We start from the raw sequence: 26,482 nt of genomic DNA on the forward strand, positions 1-26,482 counted from the left end.
TATGCATCAATGTATATACACAAGGGGTTGATGTAAATGCACTACAACTAAGTAACCACTAGAGGGAGCACCAGAGTGTCATGACATGCAGACATACAGCCAATGGGTTATTACAACAGGACACAACCAATGGGTAATCAGGACATCCAGAGATGGCATTACCCCAAGGGGGCACTTCACAACCCATATAAAAGGACAGGGCACACATGCTCTGCCTCTTTCCACAGACCCTCATCTAAAGAGTACATCAGGGTTGATCAGCAGCATCACACCCAGCATGTGGCTTAGAGCAGTCTGGTAAAGATAGACTGAGTTACTATAGTTAGATTAGCAGAGAGTCAAACTGATTTAAGAACTGTGTTAATAGCTCAATAAACACGTTGAACTCATTTCATAATCTGGAGCTTCCTTTGTCAAAGCATACATCAAGGAAGCAGCTTATGCTACACAAAGCGGCATAACACAACATGATACCAGGAGTGCCTGTTCCATCTATTTAGTTTAACTCAGCAAGATCCGTGACAACCAGCAACTAAACCCAGGCATGATGATCGAGAATCCGGTTCCCAATCCACTCGGGTACCAGGGCAATCTCAGTGCCAACTGGAGTGCATTCAAGCAACAATTTCAGCTTTACATGGAAGCATCCGACCTAACTGGCGCGGCCGATGCTGAGAAGATTGCTCTTCTACTCACCATTGCGGGTGAACATGCAACAGAGATCTTCAGCTCCTTTAAATACTCCAGAGGGCAGGACAGAACGCAATTCCAGACAGTCCTGGACAAATTTGAAAGCTACTGTGAGGTAGACACAAAAGAAATCGGTACAACTGGCACCAATACTCATCACGAGGCAGAGGTAGGGTTGCAACAGAAGCAAACGGCAATTTTGATTGGCAGCCATCTTGCGCGTATCCAGCCGGCCGCACATGCGCCGTTCCCGGGAAGACGCAAACTGGCAGAACAGGTTTTGCGCATGCACGAGAAGCCGTGCATGCGCAGTTGCGAAAAGAACGCACAGTAAAGAAAAAGCGATTTGCGCATGCGCAATTAATTCCTACGCTTTACGTCACAAGCGGCATGACGTCAGAGGCCCCGGATCATGCCCACTTAAAGGGGAAATGTCCAAAAATTACAAAGAATAATTTTAAAGCCGCAAAACACCATTATTTCACCTCAAAAGACAGAACAATGTCTGAACTTCTATCGGGTGTTGAAGTCAACCTCCACAGAACCCTGCAACAAGCAGTTAGCACCGCCCAAAGAGATGATTTGGTCCTTGAAGTCTACTACTCAGACGATGATTTCTTCCTTGGACACAGAGAGCGCAATGACAATACCGAAACAAAAGAAGGTTTATCAAAGAATACTACTCAGACATGGCTGAGGTATTCGGATATGCTGATCACAGCATCAGCAACATGGTTGCAAAGCTCAACATGACTCTACTTATGGTAGATGAATCCAATACCATGATGCCATGGCAGATCGTCAATACATTGGATGACAACAACCTGTCAAATACCCACAAAGAAGACGAAGCCCACAGAGAACGGCCTGATGCCACATGAAAAGTGCCGCATCACAAAGAGTCCCTGACTCCACACAGAGAGCAATGAAAGACTCCACAGCGAGACCACTGCACGACACAGTTGAAAGCGCACAGATCGACTCCACAGCGAGACCACTGCACGACTCCACACTGGGAACGATGCCAGACTCCACAGCGCGATATAAGCCTCCACAGCGAGCTCGTTGACAGATTCCATAATGGGGGCAACTCAAGAATCCAAAACGCAGTCCATGCATGAACAAGATCATGACGTATTATCCACCTTATCTGAGCAACCAGCAGCAGATGATGCAAGTCTGCCACGCTCACGTGAACAACAGAAAGACTATGACAGTCTACCCAGATTACTTGAGCCACCAGAAGAAGACTCTGATAGTCTACCCAGCTCATTTAACCAACAAGAAGACACTGCAGGTCCCCCCCACTGTATGTGAGACAAGTGACAAAGGCATCACAATTCCCATACAAGATGTGCAACATCACAGCGAGACTGATAGATCTCAGCTTGTATGCACAGAGGTACTCGACAATCCAAGTGAAACTACTCGTGAGCCCAGTATGACCACGTCAATTGAAACCTCATCCACTCGAGTCTCTACACAAGAAAATGAAATCTTGAACAGTTTGACTCCAGACGAGGAGCATCAAGAAACCAAAGACGATTCAAGTGAACCTGAAATGACTCAGACGGAAGACCATCAAGAGACCAAAGATGATTCAGGTGAACCAGAACGGACTCCAGACAGGGAGCACCGAGGAATCAAAGACGAAAGGCTCAATGAAAGAGAAGATGCCACAAAGGACACTGACACAAGTAACTTTGTGAAGGACTCGAATTCTCCACTCGGAATGGTCATTGAGCGCAACAAACACAACAAAACCTACGAAAACAACACAGACAACAACAAGAAGCATACCAAAGGCACCAAAGTCAACAACAAGCACGAAAAAACCAACAATATTGGAACACCGACTGGTACGACATAGTACAACTCTGCAAATGCAGGACACTGTGACAGCACAGCTCAAGACAATGGGAAGTGTGCAGACATACCATGGCATGATAACGTATCTTACAAATTCACGTTTGCTACACTACAAACAAGCAGACCAGCTTTCAAGGCAGCTGACATACGGCATCAATACAGCAAACACAGACTCCAGTCCAGGTCAGACAGGAAAGATGACATCAAGAATCGCTACCATAAGCGTCGAAAAAAAAGAGTCCAAATCAGACAATGAAGTGATTTGACCATTTGAGCACCTTCTGATGACTTCTTGGTTCCTTAAGCACAGGGACACTGACACAACCAATAGGTAATCAGGACACCCAGAGGTGGCATTACCAAAGGGGGCACTTCATGCTCTGCCTCTTTCCACCGACAGACATCTAGAGAGTACATCAGGGTTGATCAGCAGCATCACACCCAGCACGTGGCTTAGAGCAGGCTGGTAAAGATAGACTGAGTTATTACAATGTAGCCACCTGGGGTGGCCACATCCCGATTACAAAATGGACACTTTGCAAAGAATGCAGGGAAAATGGACAATGCTGAGAAAGCAAGCAGGTGCAAGGTTTGTCTGTTGATTGGAGCTCCCAGACAAGACCGATACTGCAAACCCATTACCATACAAATGAGCCATCTCCGGGGACAAAAGAGTAACATTTAGGTAAACTATACTAAAGCAGATACCCCGGCGCCAGAGGAGACTGGAAAAAAGCAGGCCAACGGCCACCTAGGACACGCCCAGAAATCAGGGCACCCACCCCTTTTTTGGACGAAATCGATACCGATGATCAAGATACGGTCCAATTAATTGGGACCAAGTTCAAGGCCCGCCCAAAAGCGTGCGAAGCCCCTTTTGGGTATAAGAAGAAGCCCCCAAGAGATAATCACTCTCTTGTCCTTGGCTCTCAGCGAGGAGAGACCTGCCTAGCAGCTGCACCAGAACAAGTAAGTCCAAAGTCAACGCACGATATGAGATAGACGCTCCTAGCTACTATTCTGTACCAGCTCAATCCCAGCAGCCTCAGAACCGGAAAACGGCCATTGTTCCTCTGACTGAGTGGGCGCCCAAAGCTAAGTATAGGCTTTAGTAGTAGTGATAGTTTAGTTGGTAGAGTTTGTGCATAAGTATATTTGACTGTGTGTGTAAATAAATGAGCATTGATTTCGAACATACTAACTGGTGTATAGAGTCTTTGATCAGTATTCGGTTTTGAACCTTGCGGCGGTATCGAAAGATACCTGGCGACTCTTGAGCAAACGTAATTAGAATTAAGGAAGGTGACCATATCAACCGCCATAAATAGAGCCAATTAAAGAGAGAACACAACGAGGAACAACAGTCAGATTAGCAGAGAGTCAAACTGATTTAAGAACTGTGTTAATAGTTCAATAAACACATTGATCTCATTTCATAGTCTGGAGTTTCCTTTGTCAAAGCATACATCAAGGAAGCAGCTTATGCTACACAAAGCAGCATAACATAACAGTGGTCACACACGAGCTGGATGTTCAGGGAGTGGAACCCTTTCCTGTTAACGTAGGGCACTCCCAGTTGGCCCAGTGAGCACAAGACAACATGCGTGCAATCTATCAGCCCTTCTACCTGGCGCATCCTGGCGATGGCAGAGAATCCTACTGCCCAGGCATCCTGTTGGGCTTGGTCCGTATAGAAGTTCAGTTTTCCCCCCAGGCAAACAGCTCATCTGTGAGCTGTCGAATGCACCTGTGGCTTGCGAGATGCTAACCTGTCCCCACTTAAGCCCTGGAATGATCCCAAGTTGTAAATGTTCAAGGCTGCAGTGACCTTGATGGCCACCGGGGGCAGGTGTCCTCCTCCTCCATGCGGTGCCATGTCCGTGAAGACATGGGACAGGTGCCGCACTGTCTCCTTGTTGAGGCAGAGCATGGGCTGTCAATCATCTGTTCAAACGACCAGTGATACCTGTACACCCTGAGTCCTCAGTGTGTGGTGCGGGGTCCGGCACATGGGCCGCCTACTCGAACATCCGCAGTCGCCGCTGCTGCCATCATCTTCGGTGTTTGGCCATCCGGCCTAGCAGCAGCACACTAGGGTAAGTTCTGCGGGGTCCAAAATACTGTCCATGACTTCAATATCTGTAAGTAATTGGGAGAGGGTGTGAGACTGAAAAATAGAGGTGGCTCCCACCTCTGGACCCTCCATTCCCCCTTCCCCCATGCCCGGAACGCCCTGCCAATGCAGTCCCGGCCGCAGCAAGCCCCCTCAATGGACCCCAGATGCTATACCTGCGACACCCGCACATTGCATCACTTGGTCCAGGCACTGGTCTGCTCCCCGTTGCCCTCACACACCCTCCAGCCTTGGGCATGTCCCTGGAGTTGTGTCCCATCCCCTGGGTGTCCAGATGTTGGCCGCTGGGTGAGTGGTGTTGCCTATCGCAGTGTTCAGGCACAGTGTCCAGCATCACCGTCTGACTGGGATGCTCGGCAATGATTCCCACATGTTACATGGCCTGCCCACCATGGAATCCACTGGGGTTTTCTGTGTACTCGAACGGGTACCGGATGATGGTGGTGCTGGATGATGTTTCCCCCCTCCCCCATCGCCTCCCCCCCCCCCCCCCCCCTGCACCCTCTCATTGTGGCCCATTCCTGTGGAGATCCCCACCCCCAGCCAAGGGTCCCCACCCGCTGCTGAGCACTGGGACACCCCACCTCATTGTAGGCTAATCACCTCCTCAGCACCCTGTAGCAGCACTTCTGCCAGGTTCACATTTTTTGAAAGGAGTATGAATCAGCATCAGCATGACCATTTGTTGGTGAGGCCAATGAATGACGGGTGGCCTTTGGATATGGGGTCACTCATGTTAATTGTATGGAAATAGGGTGTAAGTCATGATAATTGGCTTCTCGCCACGCTATAGTGAGATCCCGATTTTGCCTATGGGAGTAGGCCGGTTGCATCGCAAACTGTTTGGTGTCTGGCACTGTTCTCATTTTCGGCCTCTCCCCCTTTCACCAGCCTTATTTTGCTTAAGCAAGAATCACACCCTTAATAAGGTTCTCATGCATTTCTACTGAAGTGGGTCAAGGTACAGGGAATTATGGAAGTTTTCCGTTTAAAGGAGTAATGTCCTTATTCTTGTCTAGTGAAGCAGGGAAGCCGATTGTCATTCTTAGAGATACAGGATTTACACAGGCACTGTTATTTGCAGGTGACAGGAATTTCCCTCTTGAAAATTTGCTAAACAAAAACTGTATACCTATTCTTTTATATAGAATTAACTTATAATGTGGGTTAATTACTGACTCCATAGTTGTGGGGGTAGCTTGCCTGTAGGTGGTGTAGATTTTTTATTAGGGAATTACTTGGTTGGTGATAAGGATTTCAGAAAAAACAGTAAGGTTGTGGGAACCGCAGTTATTGAATATGTTTCAGGCAGAGGTGGATAGATTATTGTTAGGTAAGGGAATCAAATGTTAGCAGGGAATGTAGAACTTAAAACATAAAGAGAACAGCCATGATCTTATTGAATGGCAGAGCAGGCTCGGGGAGCCAAATGGGCTAGTTCTGGTCTTATTATGTATGTTCGTATATTGCACAAGAAAAACTGAGTGACTTTTAAAAAATCCATGAATTTCTGCAATACTATAATGAGAATTAATGTTTTGGCTAAAGGCGTGTCCCAAGACACAGAAATTCAGCATCAGGCTGAAAAGAAAGAGTTAGTGACAGTTGGAGACGGGTTAAAGCTTACTTAAATACAATCTCTATAGAAACCGATAATTTTTTAAAATAAATTCAAAAGTCCAGTTAATAGCTCAAAGGATCACACAACCAAAATTAATACTCTAAGACCTTAACTGTAACAAAGACTCAAAGCACTACTGACTAAGCACTATCTTTGTAGGCCAAATATACTTTAAACTACAAGATATTTGCCTTTTCCTGTTAGCACATCACACTTTACATATATATGTTACACTGTCCTTTAAGGAGACTTTGAATTCTCCTGGAATGAGTCAGAGGTGACTCTGATCTCTGGAGAGTTTGTTTTTGGGGCGGGTTTCTCCATTGGCCGACGTCAGAATAGGGAAATACGATTGGGCGGAGAATCGATTCTGACGCTGAAATCGTGATGGGCACCGATTTCATACCAAATCACAATTCTCCGTCGCCTCAACAGGGGGGTCAATGGGTTCCAGTACACACGTACAGTAAACATCATTGGCTTAACATTAGCAGACCTGACCCGGTATTCTCCAGGCCCTCCATGATTCTCCGCCTCCAATGGACCGAATTCCCAACAGCAAGGTTCACTTGTGCTTTTAAAAATCATGAAACAGGTGCCGCGGCTGCTGAGGGAGGGAGAGAGAAGGGATACAGAAAGTGTCCAACATCGCCATAGTTTGCTGACAGTTGTGCCTCTGGGAAGAGGGGCTTCTGCCAGGGCCGGGGGATGGCCAGGAGATGGGCTGTGGAGTTGGGGTGGACGGGCATGGGACACCATTGCCACAGCCTGCAAGACAACAATGCAGCTGCACATTCCACTGATTGTACATTGTGAACTTAAGGCCACGGGTCGTAAGGGTGACTTGCTGAGGTACCCTCTGGCCCCAGCCGACCCATCAGCCATATGGGCGCCCTCCAGCGCAACCAGTGCCATCTTGTTGACTTAGATGGTTTGTGTGGGGAGTTCAGATGCTAGCCCCTTAACATTTGCTGAATCGGTCCATGTGCAGTGCCAGTTGTTCTGTCATGCAAGTCCAAGAATCCTGGACAAAGAGACAACAGTTAGTCTCAGGAACTCTGAATCCAACCACTGTTCTTTTCCTTTGCCATCCTAGGAAATTTTAAACTCAGAGTTGCCTTTCATAGTGAGGTTTTTTTACGCTGGAGACTCTTCCTATTACACAAGTTTAGGCAATCTTCCAGCTTAATTTTAGCACCTCATGAATTCAGACTTTTCAATCTGACTGCATTCCTGCATGATGAACCACAGCATCTAACTGTCTTTAGTAGGTCTATTTCCCTAGAATCCTGGTAGAATAACCTTGTCTGGAGTTTTCAAGGATACCTTAAACTCTTCCCCTCTCAAAATCCATCTCTATGACATTGTGAATCACATAGGCTTATTATCCAGGTAGAAATGCTGATTATTCTTGAGACCCACACTCTCTTTTATCATGGAATCAATGGATAGTTTAAGGCACAACTGTTATCGACCAACATTCTTAATGCTCTTCTGAGACTTTGGAAACTCATGCTCTGTCCACTCTTAGCATACAAACTGCTGCCATTGGCTCCAAATGTAAATACCTTACACCTTCTTCTCAGTGAACAATTTGGGTTCCTTTTTAATCGCTAGCAATCAAACCACACAGTCTTGCGGTCAGTCAGACTTCAGAAATGGTCACATGACTCCTTTAATTTTTACCTTAAATTATGAACACAATCCCAAGCAGGTTAGCTTGTGGGGTTACGGGGTTTCGAGTGGGGGGAGTAGGGTGCTCTTTCCGAGGGTCGGTGTACACTCAATGTGCCAAATAGATTCCTTCTGCACTGTAGGGATTCTATCGAAAACATAATAATCCTACAAGCCTTATAATTGTTACACCTCCCCCAAAGAATGAAATGCATTTATCATTCTGAAGAGTTTTCATAAACACTATCCATAATGTAACAACTTATAAAATTCTATACACTCTAACCATGATTTACTGCATACAGTACAAGTAACATTCTTCCCCTCATCCATCACATTTTCCATTAAACAGAACATCTTTTTAAAAATAGTCATTTTTTATAAATTTAAAGTGCCCAATTGTTTTTTTTTTCCAATTAAGGGGCAAGTTAGTGTGGCCAATCCACCTACCCTGCACATTTGTGGGAATGAGACCCACGCAGACACGGAGAGAATGTGTAAACTCAACATAAACAGAACATCTTGGTAGCATCACAATGTTTAACCTAAAGTCCACTTCATACCAGTTTTATAATGTTCTTCCTCTCATATATGAAAATTTGTTTCGGTGTCAGTGGTTTCACCTTCTAAGATGTATCATAGTAAATTTCTTTTCTCATGACATTTAAAGTTCACATTGTTTCACTGCCTTTGGCTAGATGATCTACCAACTGTTCACGCCGGCGGGATATTCCGGTCACATGCCTGTGCATGGGTTTCCCAGCGATAAGGGGTGTAGCCATTGGGAAATTCCATCGACAACGGTGGGTCGGTAAATCCCGCTGGCGGGCTGCCTCCACTGGATTGGTCGGTAAATCCCGCCCTGTATCCTTGGTTTAGTTTGGTTAAAGTTGTCAGGAACAACATTGCTGACTTCTGAGAGACACCCTGGCTTTTGAATATTATCAGATGTAAAATGTAGACCCAGATTAAATTCTTTGTCATATTGCTGTTACATTCTGGAATGAATATTTCCTTTGTTTCTTCTTTAAAACCAGATCTTACAATGTCATTAGACTGTTGACATTTTAACTCAGTCTTTGGACATCTCTTCTCTTTCAGAACTATAAGTTCTTTAATGTCCACTTTTAAAAAATCTCAGCCAGCTAACCATCTGGTTCAACCTCCTCTCATTTAAATGCTGGATTAAAGTTCTCATTGAGAATATGCTCTCATATTCATATTAATTGCTCTCATTGAACAATATCCTATTGCTTTAAGAAGCTTGTTGAGGTTATGTCACTGTTTTGATTAAAAAACCTGATATTCTTTTTTAATCATCAATCTTTTACGTTCTTCCTCTTTTTGCCTTCCCACACAGTATGAGCTTTGTTCAATTCCATCAGAACAAGAGCCACAGCTTCTTCATTTAAAACTTTTATTTTCCGCTCTAGAACTCAAATCTGTCTTTATTGTTCCATGGTAACAGCATCAGTTAGAGTCAAGTTGTTCTGCTTTAAAGCACTGTCTTTCTTTATTTGTCCATTAGCCTGGAATTCTGCTGCTATATTCTGTTTTGACACTTGTGGATTGGAGTCTGCAGACATGTTTAATTGAGGCAGGTCCAATTCATTTCCAGTTGGTTTTAACTCTTTACTGAGTTTCACTGTCTCTTTACTCTCAGAAGTCTACTTTTTATTCTATGCACATGCCTTTAGTTGAAATAGTATTTTCTACAACAGGATTAGAAGTGGTCCCTGACTTCTTTGGTCAATTTCTTTTTTTTAATAGATATATTTATTGTATTTTCATACACAAATACTAACCATATTATTAGCAATCAAAGCATCAAAGATATAAAAATACAAAGTCAAAAAGTTACACATACATCTTTCATCAAAAATATAAAACTTAAGCCCCCCACCTCAGCCGCATAAACTGAACCCCCTAAAAGCTGGCAGTGTCTAAATTTTTGAAAAAGGAGATAAATGGTTGCCACCTCAGATGGAACCTCCCCAATGATCTCCTGATGATATACTTTTCTCCCAGTGCAGGAAAGACATCATATTGTTCAACCAGGCGGCCCAAATATGGCAGCTAATGAGCATGTTTCGAGAGCCACCTGAAGAATCTCTGAATAGTATTAAAAAAGGAAACCCAAAAGCTAGCAAGCTTAGGGCAAGACCAAAATATGTGAGTGTGGTTAGCTGGTGCAAGTGAGCAACGACCATATTTGTCTCCCACATTCTGGAAAAACCTACTCTTCTTTGCCTTGGTCCAATGCGTTCTGTGCAATACTTTAAATTGGATCAGGCTCAGTCGGGTACTGGAAGAAGTGGAGTTCACCCTATAGAGTGGTTCCCTCCAAGCCTCACCAGTAAGTGCAGGACCCAGATCTCTCTCCCATCTGTCCCTCACCCCCTCCAGAGGGGCAGCATCCGATGAAAGGATAAGGCCGCACAGATCCAGAATAGACCCTTATCAGGCTGCAGCAAGGCCAAAAGCTTCTTCAGCAAGAAGGGAGGCGGGGCTAAAAGAAAAAAAGGAAAGAACTTAGGAGAAAAGTCACGGATTTGAAAATAATGAAAGAGGTTAGAACTGGGCAACTGAAATATCAGCCGCTCCTCAAAATTGGCAAAACTCCCCTCTACTAAGATCCCCAAAATGCACAAGTTCCCTTGCCTTCCAAGACTTAAACGAAAGGTCCAAGCCTGAAAGCAATGAGGTAATTATTTCAAATAGGGGCCAGAGAAGACGGGGAGAAAAGTTTAAAATGCTGCCAAAACTGTTTCCATATCCTGAGGGAGGAAATCATCACAGGATTTGAGGCAGAACCTGCAGGGGATAAGGCCAGCGGTACGGTAATTATAGCGTGAAGAGAGAAGGTGGTGCATGAGCAAGCCACCACCTTGCCATTGAGTCAGGGACGCTAAACCACTGCAGGATGTTTTGAACGTTGGTAGCCCAATAGTAAAACAAAAGATTCCTCGCTACACTGGGGAGTTCTGTCGACCGGAGCACCCAAGTGAACAAAAGGGTCTATATGCAGCCTGAGAGATCTGGGTCCTGCACTTACTGGTGAGGCTTGGAGGGAAGCACTCTATAGGGTGAACTCCACTTCTTCCAGTACCCGCCATTAAAAATTGTGTTCCCATCTCCGAAGCCCCGAAGCAATCCCCAACCCCCTCAAGCTCAAAAGCACTATGGGAGAATCCCCGATCCCCTCAACACCCACGCAGGGTACCCCGGCCCAATCATGTGTATGCATAAAAGGCCAGCTTAGCACGTTGGCACTGCCAACCTGGCACCCTGGCAGTGTCCATGCCAGCTGGCAATGCCAATTAGGCATCTTGGCAGTGCCAGGCTGACACCCAGGTGGCACTGACAGTGTGCCAGGCTGGCACTGCCAGGATGCACAGTTAGTACCAGCAGTGCCAGGGCACCAGCCTGCCCAAACGGCATGCTGCTGGTAGTATCCGATCCCCTGGGAGACCCCCAGGAGTGCCATTCCATCTGGTCCCCGTTTGTTGGGAGCAGTGCTGAACGGTACTCGCCCAAAGTCTCTTTAGGCAAAGGAGATGAATCCCAAAGCCTCAGGTTCCTTAGGAATCTGCACATTAGATTGAGACTAACTGTCTCGCTCAAATATGCAGATTTGCCAAAAGGTGACCCTGCCCACAATGGGCGGGATTTACATCGCAATGTCTCACAAGATTGCGTTGAATCTCGCAAGGCGTTGCAAGCTGGTAGATCCCAGGAGCAAGGTCTCCCGGCTCTTATTGGCCAGGCTGTGACGCAGCGAGCTGCTTTTTAAGTGCAGCATAACCATTGGATCACGCCCATTTTAACCTCAGGTTCTGGACTGTAGAGGGGGAGTGGATGACATTCAGAAGGTGTTGAATATTGGCTGACAATTGTTAACCCTGAACAAAGTCCATTTGATCCTCTGATATTATACCCGGAAGACAAGGTTCCGGCTGGAGTGCCAGGACTTTAGCCAGCAGCTTGACAGCCGTATTCAAAAGCGAGATTGGTCGGTATGACGCACCTTCTACTGAGTCATAGTCCCCTTTAAGGAGCAAAAAAAATTGAGGTTTGAGTGAGAGTGCGGGCCAGTGAACCCTGAGACAATGAGTCGTTAGGCATATCCATTATTAAGGGTATGAGCTGCGTCGAGAACATTTTATAAAACTCGTGGGAAGCCACTAGGACCCAGGGCATTCATAGAATCATAGAATCTCTCCTGTGCAGACAGATGCCATTCAGCCCATCAAGCCTGCACCGGTCCTTGCTCCGATTGGCCCTACCTAGGCCCAATCCACAACTCCTAGCCCTGTAACCCCCACCTAACTTTTGGGAAATTTAGAATGGCCAATTCACCTAACCTGCACTTCTTTGGACTGTAGAAGGAAACCGGAGCATCCAGAAGAAAACCACACAGACACGGGGAGAATGTGCAAACTCCACACAGACAGTCCCCTGAGGTCAGAATTGAACCTGGAATCCTGGCGCTCTGAGGCAACAGTGCTAACCACTATGCCACTTTGCCATCAGATTGCTACAGCCCAATACAATTTATAAGCTCTCCCGGGCACAATGGGGAATCCAATTCTTGTCTCTTACTTTTTTCGATGGCCGGGAGCTCAACACACTAGATTTGTCCATAGCGGGTTCTAACTCACACAGCTCACGGCAATATGAACTGAAAGCTGCGTTTACCTGTAAAGAAGTGGAGACAACATTGTCATCTTCGTTACGGATCATAGGAATCTTTTGTGTTGATGAGCCAGAAGACATTTCTCCCCATGCTTCCAGAAGGTATCACTGGAGTGCCATAACTGACATGCAGCCTCACTGGGAGACAGTTCGTATTGTTCGTATTGGAATTGTAACTTTCTTCTGTGCGTCAGTAACTCCGGAGTTGGAACGAGTGAGTATTGGTGGTCCACCTCCCAGATGGAGTCCACCAACCTTTGTTGCTCCAACTGCTCCATTTTCATGGTGTAAGCCCTATATGAAATAATTTCCCCCCTTATGACAGCCTTGAGAGCTTCCCAAAGCATAGAAGGGGTGATTGAATCCGATTTGTTGAGCTTAATATCGTCCGCAATGGAAGTGGACAAACACCCACAAAATTTGTCTTCCGACAACAGTGTGGTGCATAGCCTCCAGGGTGGGCTTTGGGAATGGCCAAAACCTAACAATAAATCAACAGAAGGTGGGGCGTGCACTGAGATGATAATCGCCGAGTAGTCAGCTGCCACCACCAAAGGGAGGGGGTGTTATTGAAAATAAAAAAAACAATTCGAGAATATGCATGATGAGCATGTGGGAAAAAAAAGAAAACTTTTTATCATTTGGGTGTAGAAAAACGCCCCGATCTTACACCCCCAGAAGGGACTAGAGTTTTTGGTTTGGACCAACCCAATTGAGGGGTCAGGACACAATTCAGGTCACCCTCTAGAATCATCCAATGTGGATCAATGTTGGAGAGAGAATTTATGAGTTTATAAAGTATGGGTCATCCCAGTTTGGAGCAGAGATTTACCAGGACTACTGGGGTGTTCGCCAGTGAACCATAAACAATAATATAGAAATCATTATGGTGAGCTATAACCTGCGAGAAGAAGAATTGTATTCTTTTATGAATTGCGATTGCTATGCCCCTGGCCCTACCATTGAAACTGGAGTGGAAGACCTGCCCTACCCAATTCTTACACAGCCTCGTCTGGTCCTTTACACGCAAGTAGGTTTCCTGCAAAAACGTAAGATCAGAGTTTAGATTCTTAAGATGGGTAAAAGCCGTAGACTGCTTTACTGGGTCATTCAGACCTCAGACATTCCAGGTTACCAAGGGAATTGGAGGTCTCTCCCTGCTCCCTAGACTGGAGTCAGCCATTTCCAATGAGGAATATCAGACAAGGGATCTTGAATATCGACGAGCCCCACTCGAGATGGCCCCCTAGCCCAGCCATATCATCTGACAAAAAAGGACTTACAAACACCGCCAGCCAACTTACATTAAAACCCCCCTTCTCTCCCCAACCCAATAGCATCCCTTTGTAACACTAATAAATAATACTCTATCCCTAAACCCCCATTAATAAATCCCTACTAACTATATACACTAAGCTCATATTCACAAACTGTTTACAAAGATCAGCAGTAAACCCTCTTTTACTACTTCCATCATTAACTCCATCATTAGCCCACAGGCTCCCCCCAAGAAGATAAAACCATCAAATTTGCAGCACAACAACAACAATCAAATATCAAACCCAACATTAACTATAAACCCCAAGCCTGATAGACACATGGAATGTGAGATGCCCAGGCACCAGTATACACAATAGAACAAACATCAACATGTACCAAGAAAAGTGCAAGTTAAGATTCTGAATAAAGGAGTTTGCTTCTTCTGGCGAATCAAGGAGGCTATCCTTCTCCCCAACAGTCACTCAGGTGAGACCGGTAGATCATGCCAAATCAAATTATTTTTTGGTATAGGATGGATTTCACCATGGAAAGCAGCTCTTCTCTTTGCCAGGTTCAGGCTCAAATTCTGGTAAAGTCGGATGGAGTGGCCCTCCCACCTTGCATCCTGCTGCTCCCTAGTCCAGTGAAGGACCTGTCCTTTCTTTTTGAAGCTGTGAACCCGGATGATGACTACATGCGGTGGTCCTCCAGTTCGAGGCTTCGGCTGCAGGGAGTGATGAGCCCGGTCTAACTCAGGAGGGACGCGGAAAAACCCTCACCCACCATCTTATGGCGCATGTCAGCAAAGTAATCAGTAGGGGCACGGCCCTCTATCCCCTCTAGCAATCCCACCATGCGGACGTTTTGCCTTCTCGAACGGTTTTCAAGGTTACTTATCTTGGCTTTGAGAATTTAATTGCACTGTGGTTAGGCTCGCTTGCAAAGGTGTGATCGGTCACTATGATCAAACAGGGCCATACCAATACCTTTCAGCATGGTACCATGTGCCTCGATGGTTTTATTAATATTTTTCAGGTTCCAATTGATCTGGACCAAAGCCTCATCAATTGATCTTTTTAGGTCTAATGCCAGACTCTGGTGATGTTTTTCTAGCTCTCCCACCATTATGCAGCCAAAATTGTTGGACACCAGAGGCGTGGGTAGCATGGGACAAGAAGAGCTCACCGTCACCACCTTACTAAGCACAGAATCCTGCAAAGCTTTGGAGCTTGAAGAAGGGCTGCAACTCAAATTCTTTTTTCTTTCTCTTTCCGGGACATCCGCTTGAGGTATGTATCTTCACATACAAAATCATTCTGTTTTTACCACGTTTAAACTGACCGTTGTACTTAAAATAAGTAATTTTTGGGGGAGAGCCTCTACGCACATTCTACCCCTCTACATGCACCACTGAAAGTCGTTATAGTCTCAGTTTCAGTCTGGAGATGGCAGCACTCTTATCCCTCCCAGAAAGAGATCATTCTCTCGTATAAAATTAGTAGCATTAATATGTAATTTCAACACCACTTAAACAATAATAGACCCATTGACTAAAACACAATTTAAATTCACTCTACACAAAGGAACAGGTGAACAATGTCGGTCAATGCCTTATTCTAATATACTTTTATTGAGTGAATTTTGAGGAGAGAAATTCATGTCTTTTGCTACCATCAGGGATTGAGCCAACCCCATGTCTCAATGGATAGTGGAGTTACTTGACCCTCAAATATAAACCTTCCATTTCCTTTTATGTTCTTACTTACTCCCACTGTAAATACATTAGATTGCATCACTTTGTCACAAACTTCACTCACTAGTGTGGCTTTTCTGTAGAATCACTGGACAAGCTACAGGCTTAGCTTTAACATCCAGCGGTATGCCTTTACATGCCCTATCTAATGGCTACATAGCTGCTAGAAGCGTGGGGCATAGCAAAAGGGGTTGCAAGGCGTATCTTGATCCTGTTAATTAGTTAATACAAAAGTTTTCTTTTGTTCAGTGTACTAGTTTGCTGTTAAATAATGTTGATTTTAAATGATTTGCTATAGTAAAAGTCTTAGAACATCAAATTTCCCACACTTCCATTGTTCGTTGGAAGAGTAATCTCTTTTTAAAAGTTATTGGTCTCTACTGGCTCATAAGAATAGATAGAACTGAGACCAGATTTTGCTTCTCCCTCATTAATGGCTCTCAAGATTGTATTTTAATCAAGTTTATTGTTTAGATTGAGATTTTCTATTATAATTTTAAATGTTTATACTTTGTGTGGCATGAGCTACAATGACAGAACAGCCATCCCATTTGTGTGAATCCTTCACATACGTGAAATTCCTGAATCCTGCCAGATACTGGGAAACGTGGATTGTTACTTGATGAAATATCTTCAAATGCATTCACTGAATTCATAAGAACAGTGGGAGACACTTCATCACATGTAGGTAGTGGGGAGATTTGTGGAACATGTGTCTCAAGAGTGGTTATTGAACAAGTAGATAAAGAATGATGACTGCGAGTGGGTAACCATCCACTGAGCGTAGAGATAGCTGAGGTCAAAAACCTTGGAACAATGTTCCCGCTAAGAAACCAATGCCTTTTCAAGTGAGTTTTCAGTACGGAATACTTTTCTTCATGGGCAATGTCTTGAGGAAAGGCAATTCTCGAGTCATGGAGAGAATGTTTGGCAAAAAGGGGAATGTTAAATACAGTAAACTAACAGTAGTGGCAGATTAGGTTATAAGAGTGCATTTGCTCTGCAATACTACAATTGACCTTTGAACTCCCAAATTCCAGGATAAGTTAAATAACACAGTGACAGAAGCCCTTGGAAAAGAAAAGAGATCAGCCAGAACTTGTGTTTCATGCTGGAACCAAATGTAGGTGGGAACAGGATTTGTGTGCTGCAAAACAATTTGCATATGAAGCGGGGGAGGTGTTCAGCGATGATACCTCTTAAAACTGAATAGTTAGCATGCCACTAGAGCAGTTTTGCATAAATTACTTTATTAAGGATTGAGATTAATTATAGGAAGAGTACTGAGGAATCATTATTAACCATTAAACATGTATCTTTAGGACATAGCAGTAATAAGTAATCAAATAGGATTTAGGATAGCTAACTTGGCCAAAAGGATATTACATCTGACATCCTTGGTGGGATTCTCCGACCCCCTGCCGGGTCGGAGAACCCCCGGGGGAAGCGTCAATCTCGCCCCCGCCTCTCCGGCGCTGGTTTTCAGGCGGGGGCGGGGTTTATATCGTGCCAGTCGGGGGCCGTGAGCAGCAGCCCCTCCCTGGCAATTCTCCAGGCCCCAGTGGGCCGAGCGGCCGTCGTTTCCAGGCCAGTACCGCCGGCGTGAAATGGACATGGTCCATCCCAGCGGGACCTGGCTTGTAGGCCGGCTAGGTGAGTCCTCGGGGGGGGGGGGGGGGGGGGGGGGGGGGGGGGCACAAGGGGGGATCTGGCCGCGGGGGCGGGCCCCCACGATGGCCTGGCCCACGATCAGGGCCCACCGATCTGAGGGCGGGCCTGTGCCGTGGGGGCACTCCTTCCTTCCGCGCCGACCTCTGTAGGGCTCCGACATGGTTGGCGCGGAGAATAATCCCCCCTACGCATGCACAGGAACACGCCGGCTGGTCTGCACATACGCGGAACCATGCTGGCGGTTCTGTGCATGCACCAACTCGTGCTGGCCCTTCGGCACTGGTTGGCGCGGCACCAACCCCTCCAGTGCTGGCCTAGCCCCTGGAAGTGCGGAGGATCCCTAACGACAACAATCTCTCCTGTAACGACAACAATCTCTCCCTCAATGCCAGCAAAACTAAAGAGCTGGTCATCGACTTCAGGAAGCAAAGTACTGTACACACCCCTGTCAGCATCAACGGAGCCAAGGTGGAGATGGATAGCAGTTTCAAATTCCTAGGGGTGCACATCACCAAAAATCTATCCTGGTCCACTCACGTCGACGCTATTACCAAGAAAACACAACAGCGCCTATACTTCCTCAGGAAACTAAGGAAATTCGGCATGTCCACATTAACCCTTACCAACTTTTACAGATGTACTATAGAAAGCATCCTATCGGGCTGCATCACAGCCTGGTATGGCAACTGCTCGGCCCAGGAACGCAAGGAACTTCAGAGAGTCGTGAATACCGCCCAGTCCATCACACGAACCTGCCTCCCATCCATTGATTCCATCTACACCTCCCGCTGCCGGGGGAAAGCGGGCAGCATAATCAAGATCCCTCCCACCCGGCTTACTCACTTTTCCAACTTCTTCCATCGGTCAGGAGATTCAGAAGTCTGAGAACACGCACGAACAGACTCAAAAACAGCTTCTTCCCCACTGTCACCAGACTCCTAAATGACCCTCTTATTTACTGACCTCATTAACACTACACCCTGTATGCTTCAACCGATGCCAATGCTTATGTAGTTACATTGTATATCTTGTGTTGCCCTATTATGTATTCTCATGTATTTTCTTGAATTTTGTTTAATTCCCTTTTCTAATGATCTGTTGAGCTGCTTGCAGAAAAATACTTTTCACTGTACCTCGGTACACGTGACAATAAACAAATCCAACCCAATCCAACCTTCCGGTCGGCCCAACGCCGGAGTGGTTCGCACCACTCTTGGCGTAGGCGTCAGGCCATCCGGCCAGTTGCGGGAGAGTCCTGCCCACCTGTTTTTGTGAAACAATCCAGTGTGCTGGTTCTGTTGTTCTGTGTCTCACAAACAGTCAGCACAGACTGCTGAGATTGAACATAGCTGTCAGGATGAAGATTAATCATGGGTTGCTTGCGATTCTATTGGGTGAAATTTAAACATTGCTTGCAATTCTATTGGATAAGTTTAAACATAGCGGCTTCAGGGATTGGATCGCGTCCAACTGGGGAGGGCTATTGATTTTTGAAAGTTGTATATGTGCTGAGTTTGTGTCTTTGTTCTGTAGAAGAATCTTGGCTGCTTTCGAGGTCTTATCTCTCATATACATGAATGCAAGCTTGTAAAAAATAAAACCGTCTTCAGATTGTTGATGTGGCTGCTTCTCTTTGTACTGAGTTGAGCCACAGGAGAAAAGCCCACGTGGAAGCCGACTCAATACACAGATCTTGAAACTGCTCCTGCAGCATAGGCCCAGAGAACTTCCAAACCTCAAGGGGCCATACCCTGGAGATAACACAGATGTTGTGCTGACACCCCCCCCCCCACTCCCCATCCCCTCCCCTCCCCCAGAAGTCCCCACCCAAAGACTGCACAGGAATTGTAAACATCAAATGAGCAAATACCGTTCACTTAGAAATATCTGTTACTCCGGTTTAAATTGGAGACTTCGGATGATTCCAACTCTCTTAGTTCTCTAGGAAAAATTAGGAGGATTGAAACCACTTCCAACTTCTGGGGATCCATGGTACTAACCAAATCACACCCCATCCAAACCTACCACTGGAGCCCCTGACTATGACACCCAATCCGTGACCACTCCTCCTTAATGACCTTCCCGACCACCCCAAACCCTCCCAATACCCTCCCAAACCCCAGATACCCCACATCCACCCTGAATATCCCATCAACCTCCCAAACCCCTAACTACCCCTCCAAACCTCTCAACACCCTGGCTCATCCCTGATTACCTGACATCCTCACATCCTCGCCTACTTCAAGACCTGCCCCCATCACCCTTACACGCTCACTTTCTCTCTGACTAATCGAAGTGGCTGCGGTCTTTAAACTTCTTTAAACTTACCGTTTTTCCCAAAAGACGTGCTGTTAGGTAATTTGGACATTCTGAATTCCCCTTCAGTGTACCCAAACAAGCACCAGAATGTGGCGACTAGGGGCTTTCCAGAGTAACTTCATTGCAGTGTTAATGTAAACCTACTTGTGACAATAAAGATTAGTTTTTAAAAACATTAGCTGGTGCTAAAAATGGGGGCGTGGCTTCACTTCCCTCGAAGTTGCTGCCTTGCACAAAAAACCCCAGTGCAGCACAGCATATTTCACACCAGATCCAGGATGGAAGATTAGGTCAGAAATACGCAGTAAGTAAAAAGGAGTGGAGTGGCAATCTGACAGTGGGTCACATTTTTCTGAAAATAACGTGAATATTTTGACAAGAGGTTTGAAAATGGAATAGTTGTTATTGTAACTTCTGAAGTTAATGGGAGGGGTCTTCCTTGGTTAAACCAAAGGAGGTGAATATAAAGATCCCATGCATGGTTTGGGTAGTATAGCAGATGTGTTCCCCTCAGTACACCAATTCATCATTAAGAAAAGTGTTTCCCTAAGTTGTAATGTTGGAAATGTGGTAATAACAATGACTCAGTTATATGTACCAAATACCATGAGAATCATTGCTCCAGCCAGAATGATCAACGTCTGCAGCGCATCGGTGTATATTACAGCAGCCAGCCCGCCTGTCAGAAAAGGGAAAGCAAAAATAAATCTTCAAAACAAATGTTACTTAAAAGTGTACATAATTGTGAGCACGTGAGAGAGCATATCTACATGCTTGTGCATGTATCCGTACTTTTATTTGCACACCTTAATCTGGATATGTGCATCATGAGTGCACAGTGTTTTAATTTGAGTGGTTAAATGTCTTTATGAATGTTTAATTTGATGTTTTGCATCTTGTGTTATTGCGTGTCTTTTTATGAAAGGGTTAAACAATTTACAGAAAAGGTTAAACATTTAGCAAAAATAAAACATCAATAGGAAAAGCAAGATTGATTGAATTAGTTGGGGCTGTAAGAATTTAATTGAGGATAAGAAAGAATTAGCTTAAAGTGTTTCATTGCACCAAGGGGGAAAGGCAGAAACCAATGGGTAGCAGATATGCTTTAGTTGAGATACGGAGTGAGACAAATGGGTACAGAATACTTCAGCTTAGCTCAGCTTGCAAGATAGGACCCTCCATTTGTGTGAACAATACCTAAGGCATTTACTCATGAGAAATGATAATTAAATCTGAGACACATGGTTGTACATGATTGTAAGTAAAGGATTAATTGTATGTGTACGTGGTTAACTGTGTATAAAAGAGCTGATGTTAATGTAAATCATAAGAGTCAGTTTTAAATTATCTACAGTAAGAAGTCTTAGAGCACCAGGTTAAAGTCCAACAGGTTTGTTTGGAATCACTAGCTTCCGGAGCGCAGCTCCTTCATCAGGTCCAAAACAAACTTGTTTGACTTTAATCTGGTGTTGTAAGACTTCTTACTGTGCCCACCCCAGTCCAATTCTGGCATCTCCACATCATGGCTACCATCGACACCTCAAACTGCTGGCTCAAAGTGGAGAGGATCTCCAAGAAGATCGCGCATATCGAAACAAACCTGCTGGACTTTAACCTGGTGTTCTGGTGTTGTCAGACTTCTTACTGTGCCCACCCAACGCCAGCATCTCCACATCATTAGATTATCTAAGGTGAGCTCTCCTTTGATACGTCGGAATAACAGCTTTGAAACCTGACCGAGTCTCTCCTGGTGGCGATTGACTTGCCCCCACAACACTTATCAATGTATCTGGCTGTGTGTGTGTGTATATGTATTTATTTGTGTGTGCGAGTTTGTATGTGGCTGTGTGTGTATTTGTGTCCACATGTATGTGCTTAATTATGTGTTTGCAAATGTGTCTACATCTGTGTGTGTGCATATGCATGTATGTTTGTGCTTATTAATGATGGGGATTTTATGGAGCCTGCGAGGGTTGAGATCCATATATTCCTATAGTGCAGAAGGAGGCCATTTGGCCCCTCGAGTCTGCATTGGTCCTCCAAAAGAGCACTCTACCTAGGTCCACTCCCCTACCCTATCCCCATAGCCCCACAAATTGATTATGGCCAATCCACCTAACCTGCACATCTTTGGATTGTGGGACGAAACCGGAGGACCCAGAGGAAACACATGCAGACATGGGGAGAATGTGCAAACTCCACACAGTCACCAAGGCCCGATTCTAACCCGGGTCCCTGGCATCGTGAGACAGCAGCGCTAACCACTGTGCCCCCGATGCACAGATTAAATGAGTGAATAACATATGGCATGTCGAGTTTCATGTCATGCTATGGTGGGTTCCTATATGAATATATGTACATGCTATGAATGTTCATTATATTCAACATTTTTTAAAATTACATCGTACTTTCACAATTAAGTCAGCAGCACATGAGAATTCTGTGGCACCAGGTTCAAAGAACAAAGAACAATAGAGGAACAGGCCCTTCGGCCCTCCAATGTGTACCGGTCATGATACCAACCTTGGCCAAAACCCTCAGCACTTCCTTGTGCCATATCCCTCTATATCCATCCTATCCATTTTTTGTTAAGGTGCCTTGTGACCTTTGGTTGAAAGGTGGTATAAACCAATCAGCTTTGTACAGTTATGTCTCAGGTCATAAGTTTTATTTTTTGAACCCTGCAGTTCAAAGGAGGGCAGCAAGAGAATGGCAGCTTGCCATGGAGGCTCGGGACTGGAAAAGGCGAGGTGAGTCAGGGAGTTGAGCATTGAAAGGTTGAGTTTCGGGTGCATGGAAATGAGGAGAAGGGCTGCAGGAGAGGATCAAGGGTAATACTTGGGTGCACGGCGGAGAGAGGAAGGAAGGGCAGAGCGTTCTGCGCATGGTGACAGAGGGAAGGTGCAAAATTATGTTAGATGGGTCGAGTAATGGGGATAAATGTGAAGGTAACATGAGTAGGTGAATGGTACAAGATTGGGTTTAAAATGTAACACACACCATTGTCTGTGATTCATTGCAAACTGCACACTGAGATGCAGATCGAAGTGGGAGGATGCCAGTGCTGAGTGATGGAGTTTTGCGTGTGGGCAATGTGAAGATTTAATGTATTTGCTTTTCATTAGTTCTATGGAACAGAACCAAAGGCAAACCTGTTCTCATCTCAATGTCTACCCTAATACACTTCAATTACTGGAATACCCATGGGTCTCTGAGGCACCCTCAATTACGACACGAGAGCGAGGTCGGTAATCAAAAGGCTTTAATCTACAGAGAACTGAACAGCATGCGAGAGAAGTGTGCTCACCACATGGAGCCTTATCCTATATACCGTTTCCTGGGGGCGTAGCCAGGGGCGGAGTCCCCCAGGGTTCCAAGCATCTTAAAGGGGCAAAGTATTAAAGGTCAGGTACCGTTTACAGCAGTTATTAATACCGTTCATCACAGTCTCATTCACCCCATATTCCTGCAAGACTAGGAGCAGGAGAGGATGTGAATTTGGAAAGTTCTTGCCAGTTGACAGCAGATGCAGCCACTCAAAGAATGGCTAATTGAAGATGGGCACTAGCATGTCAAGGCATCGTCAAGACAAAAACTAAAAACCTGCAGATGTTAGAGAGGCATACCAGGGATAACTGCGAATGACCTGAGAATGGTTACTGAGATATGTGGGCTCACTCAGCAGGATGTAGTTAATATAATAATAATCACTTATTGTCACAAGGTAGGCTTCAATAAAGTGACTGTGAAAAGCTCCTAGTCGCCACATTCTGGCACCTGTTCGGGGAGGCTGGTATGGGAATTGAACCTGCACTGTTGGCACTGTTCTGTATTACAAGCCATCGATTTAGCCCACTGTGCTAAACCAGCCCTTCTAGATTTTTTGGGTATCCCATGTCAATGGCTCACAAAGTCACTCCAGCACTCAATTTCTTCACCAGCAGCAGATTCCAGGATGCAATAGGTGACATATGTGGCATATCATTGGCACACACATCATGCCAATATTGTCATCCACTCATTGATAGATGATGACGGCAAAGCCACAACGTCAGTGGCCTTTTGGGCCATTGCATATTTTCTCAGAGTACAAGAGGTCATTTACTACTCAGAAGTCCATCAGAGCTCCCTGGGACCAGCCAGCTGCATTTGTGAATTGAACTTATGTGACAACAGGACAGCATGTAGTCTGTTCTAATTTTACAGGGAGCTTTCACAATGCATATATCTTGCACCATTCACAGCTCCTGGAGAATTTTGAGGCCCCAGCTCAGGTTAATGGCTGGATTCTGGGTGAAATTGGTTTTCACTGTGGACGTGGCGCTGGATTCACCACTCCCCGACGCCAAAATCGCGTTCAGCAATGGGGCAGATAATCCATTTTGGTGCCGAAATTGGGAGCGGCGCGGTTTTTAAATTCTCCACCACCCCAAAAATCGGCGTACTCGCGGAGCACGCCTCACCGAGTATCACCGATGCAGGCCATTGCCTGAGACCCGCCCCTTGATGCTCCGTTCCCGACCAGCCAAATTCCTGACGGCGTGGTACTCATGGTCCAGCCACTCGGGAACCTTGCGAGACGGCTGTGGACTCAGTCCGGGGCTGCCATAGTCGGGGGAGGACCGATCAGCGGGCAGTGGGGGCTTCATTCAGGGCTGGGGGCAATGTGCGTGGGCGGTCCGGGGTGCGCGAACGGCCAATGCGAGGCACTATTTCGGCAGTCCAAGCCCGCGGGCTGAGCTCGCCATGGAGCATGGCACGGCCGCTGCAGGCCTTCACTAGCCCCCAGCAAAACAGGGAATCTGTGGCCTTTTGACGCCAGTTTTCCTGGCGTAAAAGACCACAGTTTTCCCAACACCGTGGGACTTAGTCTCCAAAACGGAGAATCCAGCCCATAGTTTTTTTTTAATGTATTTTATTCCAAACTTATTCAAACAGTTACAAAACATAAATAATCCAGGGAACACATTCTCACAGTTTTAAAGTCTGTACAAATTTTTCCTCTTATTCACCCCGCATCTCCCCTCCCCCGCGACAAACAGCTCCTCAAACATGACCACGAACAGTCCGCACCGTGCCTCAAAGCCCTCCGCTGAACCCCTTTGTTCAAACTTAATTTTCTCCAGCCGGAGGAAATCGTATAGATCTCCTATCCAGGCCGCCACCTCCTGTGGCAATACCGACCGCCATTCCAGTACAATTCTCCGCCAGGCAATCAGAGAGGCGAAGCCACAACATCAGCCTTTCTCCCCTCCATGAGCTCCGCCACAATCTTTGCGAGCGTCCCGAACACTCTCACCCAGTATCTCCGTACCTTGTCACAGCCCCAGAACATATGCGCATGGTTCCCTGGTTCTCGTCCCCACTTCTCACACTTGTCTACCACTTCCTGGAAGAACCCACTCATCCTCGCCCGAGTCATGTGCACCCTGATTACCACCTTAAACTGTATCAAGCTCATCCTCGCACACAGGGAGGTTGAATTCATCCTTCGCCATGCCTCTCCACACTTCCCAACCTATCTCCACCCCGCAACTCCACCTCATATTTCTCATTGATCCTCATCACCTGCATACCCACCTTCTCTCCCAGCCACCCATATATGTCCGCAATCTTACCCTCCCCTTTCACGTCCAGAAACAGTAACCGCTCCAAAAGGGCATATTTCGGTAGTCTGGGAAACCCTGTCCACACCTTCCGTGCAAAGTCCCTTACTTGTACATATCTAAATCTGCTTCTGCTCGGGAGCTGTCCCTCTACCCTCTCCTTCAGCTCCTCTATGCTTGCAAACCTCTCTTCCAGATACAAATCCCTCGCCCTCACCAGGCCCATGTCTCTTCACATTCTATACATACCGTTCGTCTCACTTGGCTTAAACCTGTGGTTCTCATAACCGCATTACACCGACATCTCCTCTATCCTAAAATGTCTCCTCAGCTGGTTCCACACCCTAATCATGGACTGTACAACCGGGTTCTCTGTATATCTCCTTGGTGCCAGCTATAGCGCCACCGTCACCATGCCCCTCAGGCTGCACCCCCTACATAATTCTTCCTCCACCTGACCCATTCTGCTCCCTTCCTTCCCGCCACCACCTCACTTTCTCTGCATTCGCTGCCCAATAATAATGTTTTAAAAAATAATTTTTATTCAAGTTTTCACAAATTTTCATCAACAAGAACAGAAAGAAATAAGAACAATAACCCCCCTCACCCCTCCCTGTATACACAAATAATAAGTTAACAGAAATAATTAACATGAAAGCAAATATACACGCCCAACAGAGAAAAACAAACAAACCCTCACCCACCCGCCCACCCCAAACACCCCCCGGGTTGCTGCTGGTGCTGACCATCACCTAACGCTCCGCCAGGAAGTCTAGAAACGGTTGCCACCGCCGGAAGAACACTTGCACCGACCCCCTTAAGGCAAACTTGACCCTCTCCAGTTTGATAAACCCAGCCATATCGTTGACCCAGGATTCCACGCCGGGCTACCAGGGAAGCAAAGGCCAGAATACTGGCCTCTTTCACCTCCTGCACTCCCGGCTCCACTGCCACCCCAAATATTGTGAGCCCCCAGCCCGGCTCAGCCCTGGAGCCAACCACCCTTGACAACATCTCCGCGACGCCCCTCCAAAAGCCCTCCAGCGCAGGGCAAGTCCAGAACATGTGGGTGTGGTTTGCTGGGCTCCCTGAACACCTGACACAACTGTCCTCTCTCCCAAAGAACCGGCTCAGCCTTGCCCCAGTCATGTGCACTCTATGCAGTACCTTAAATTCTGAACCTCGCGCAA

The 26,482-nt window shown here is 46.0% G+C and overlaps 1 protein-coding gene across 2 annotated transcripts in view; it reads right to left on the reverse strand.

The window, feature by feature from the left end:
* LOC119978732 (sodium/myo-inositol cotransporter 2-like) overlaps nucleotides 1-26,482 on the reverse strand; it is a 265,078-nt gene that overhangs the window by 126,492 nt on the left and 112,104 nt on the right. The window contains exon 8 of one of the 2 annotated variants that reach the window (XM_038820564.1): nucleotides 20,285-20,365. The exons of the other annotated variant lie outside the window; for it this stretch is intronic. Within the exon in view, the coding sequence (XP_038676492.1) occupies nucleotides 20,285-20,365 (81 nt within the window). The remainder of the gene's footprint in view (nucleotides 1-20,284; nucleotides 20,366-26,482) is intronic. 2 annotated transcript variants of the gene reach the window in all.

The sequence above is a fragment of the Scyliorhinus canicula genome, chromosome 15 (assembly GCF_902713615.1).
Source record: "Scyliorhinus canicula chromosome 15, sScyCan1.1, whole genome shotgun sequence".
Classification (NCBI taxonomy): domain Eukaryota; kingdom Metazoa; phylum Chordata; class Chondrichthyes; order Carcharhiniformes; family Scyliorhinidae; genus Scyliorhinus; species Scyliorhinus canicula.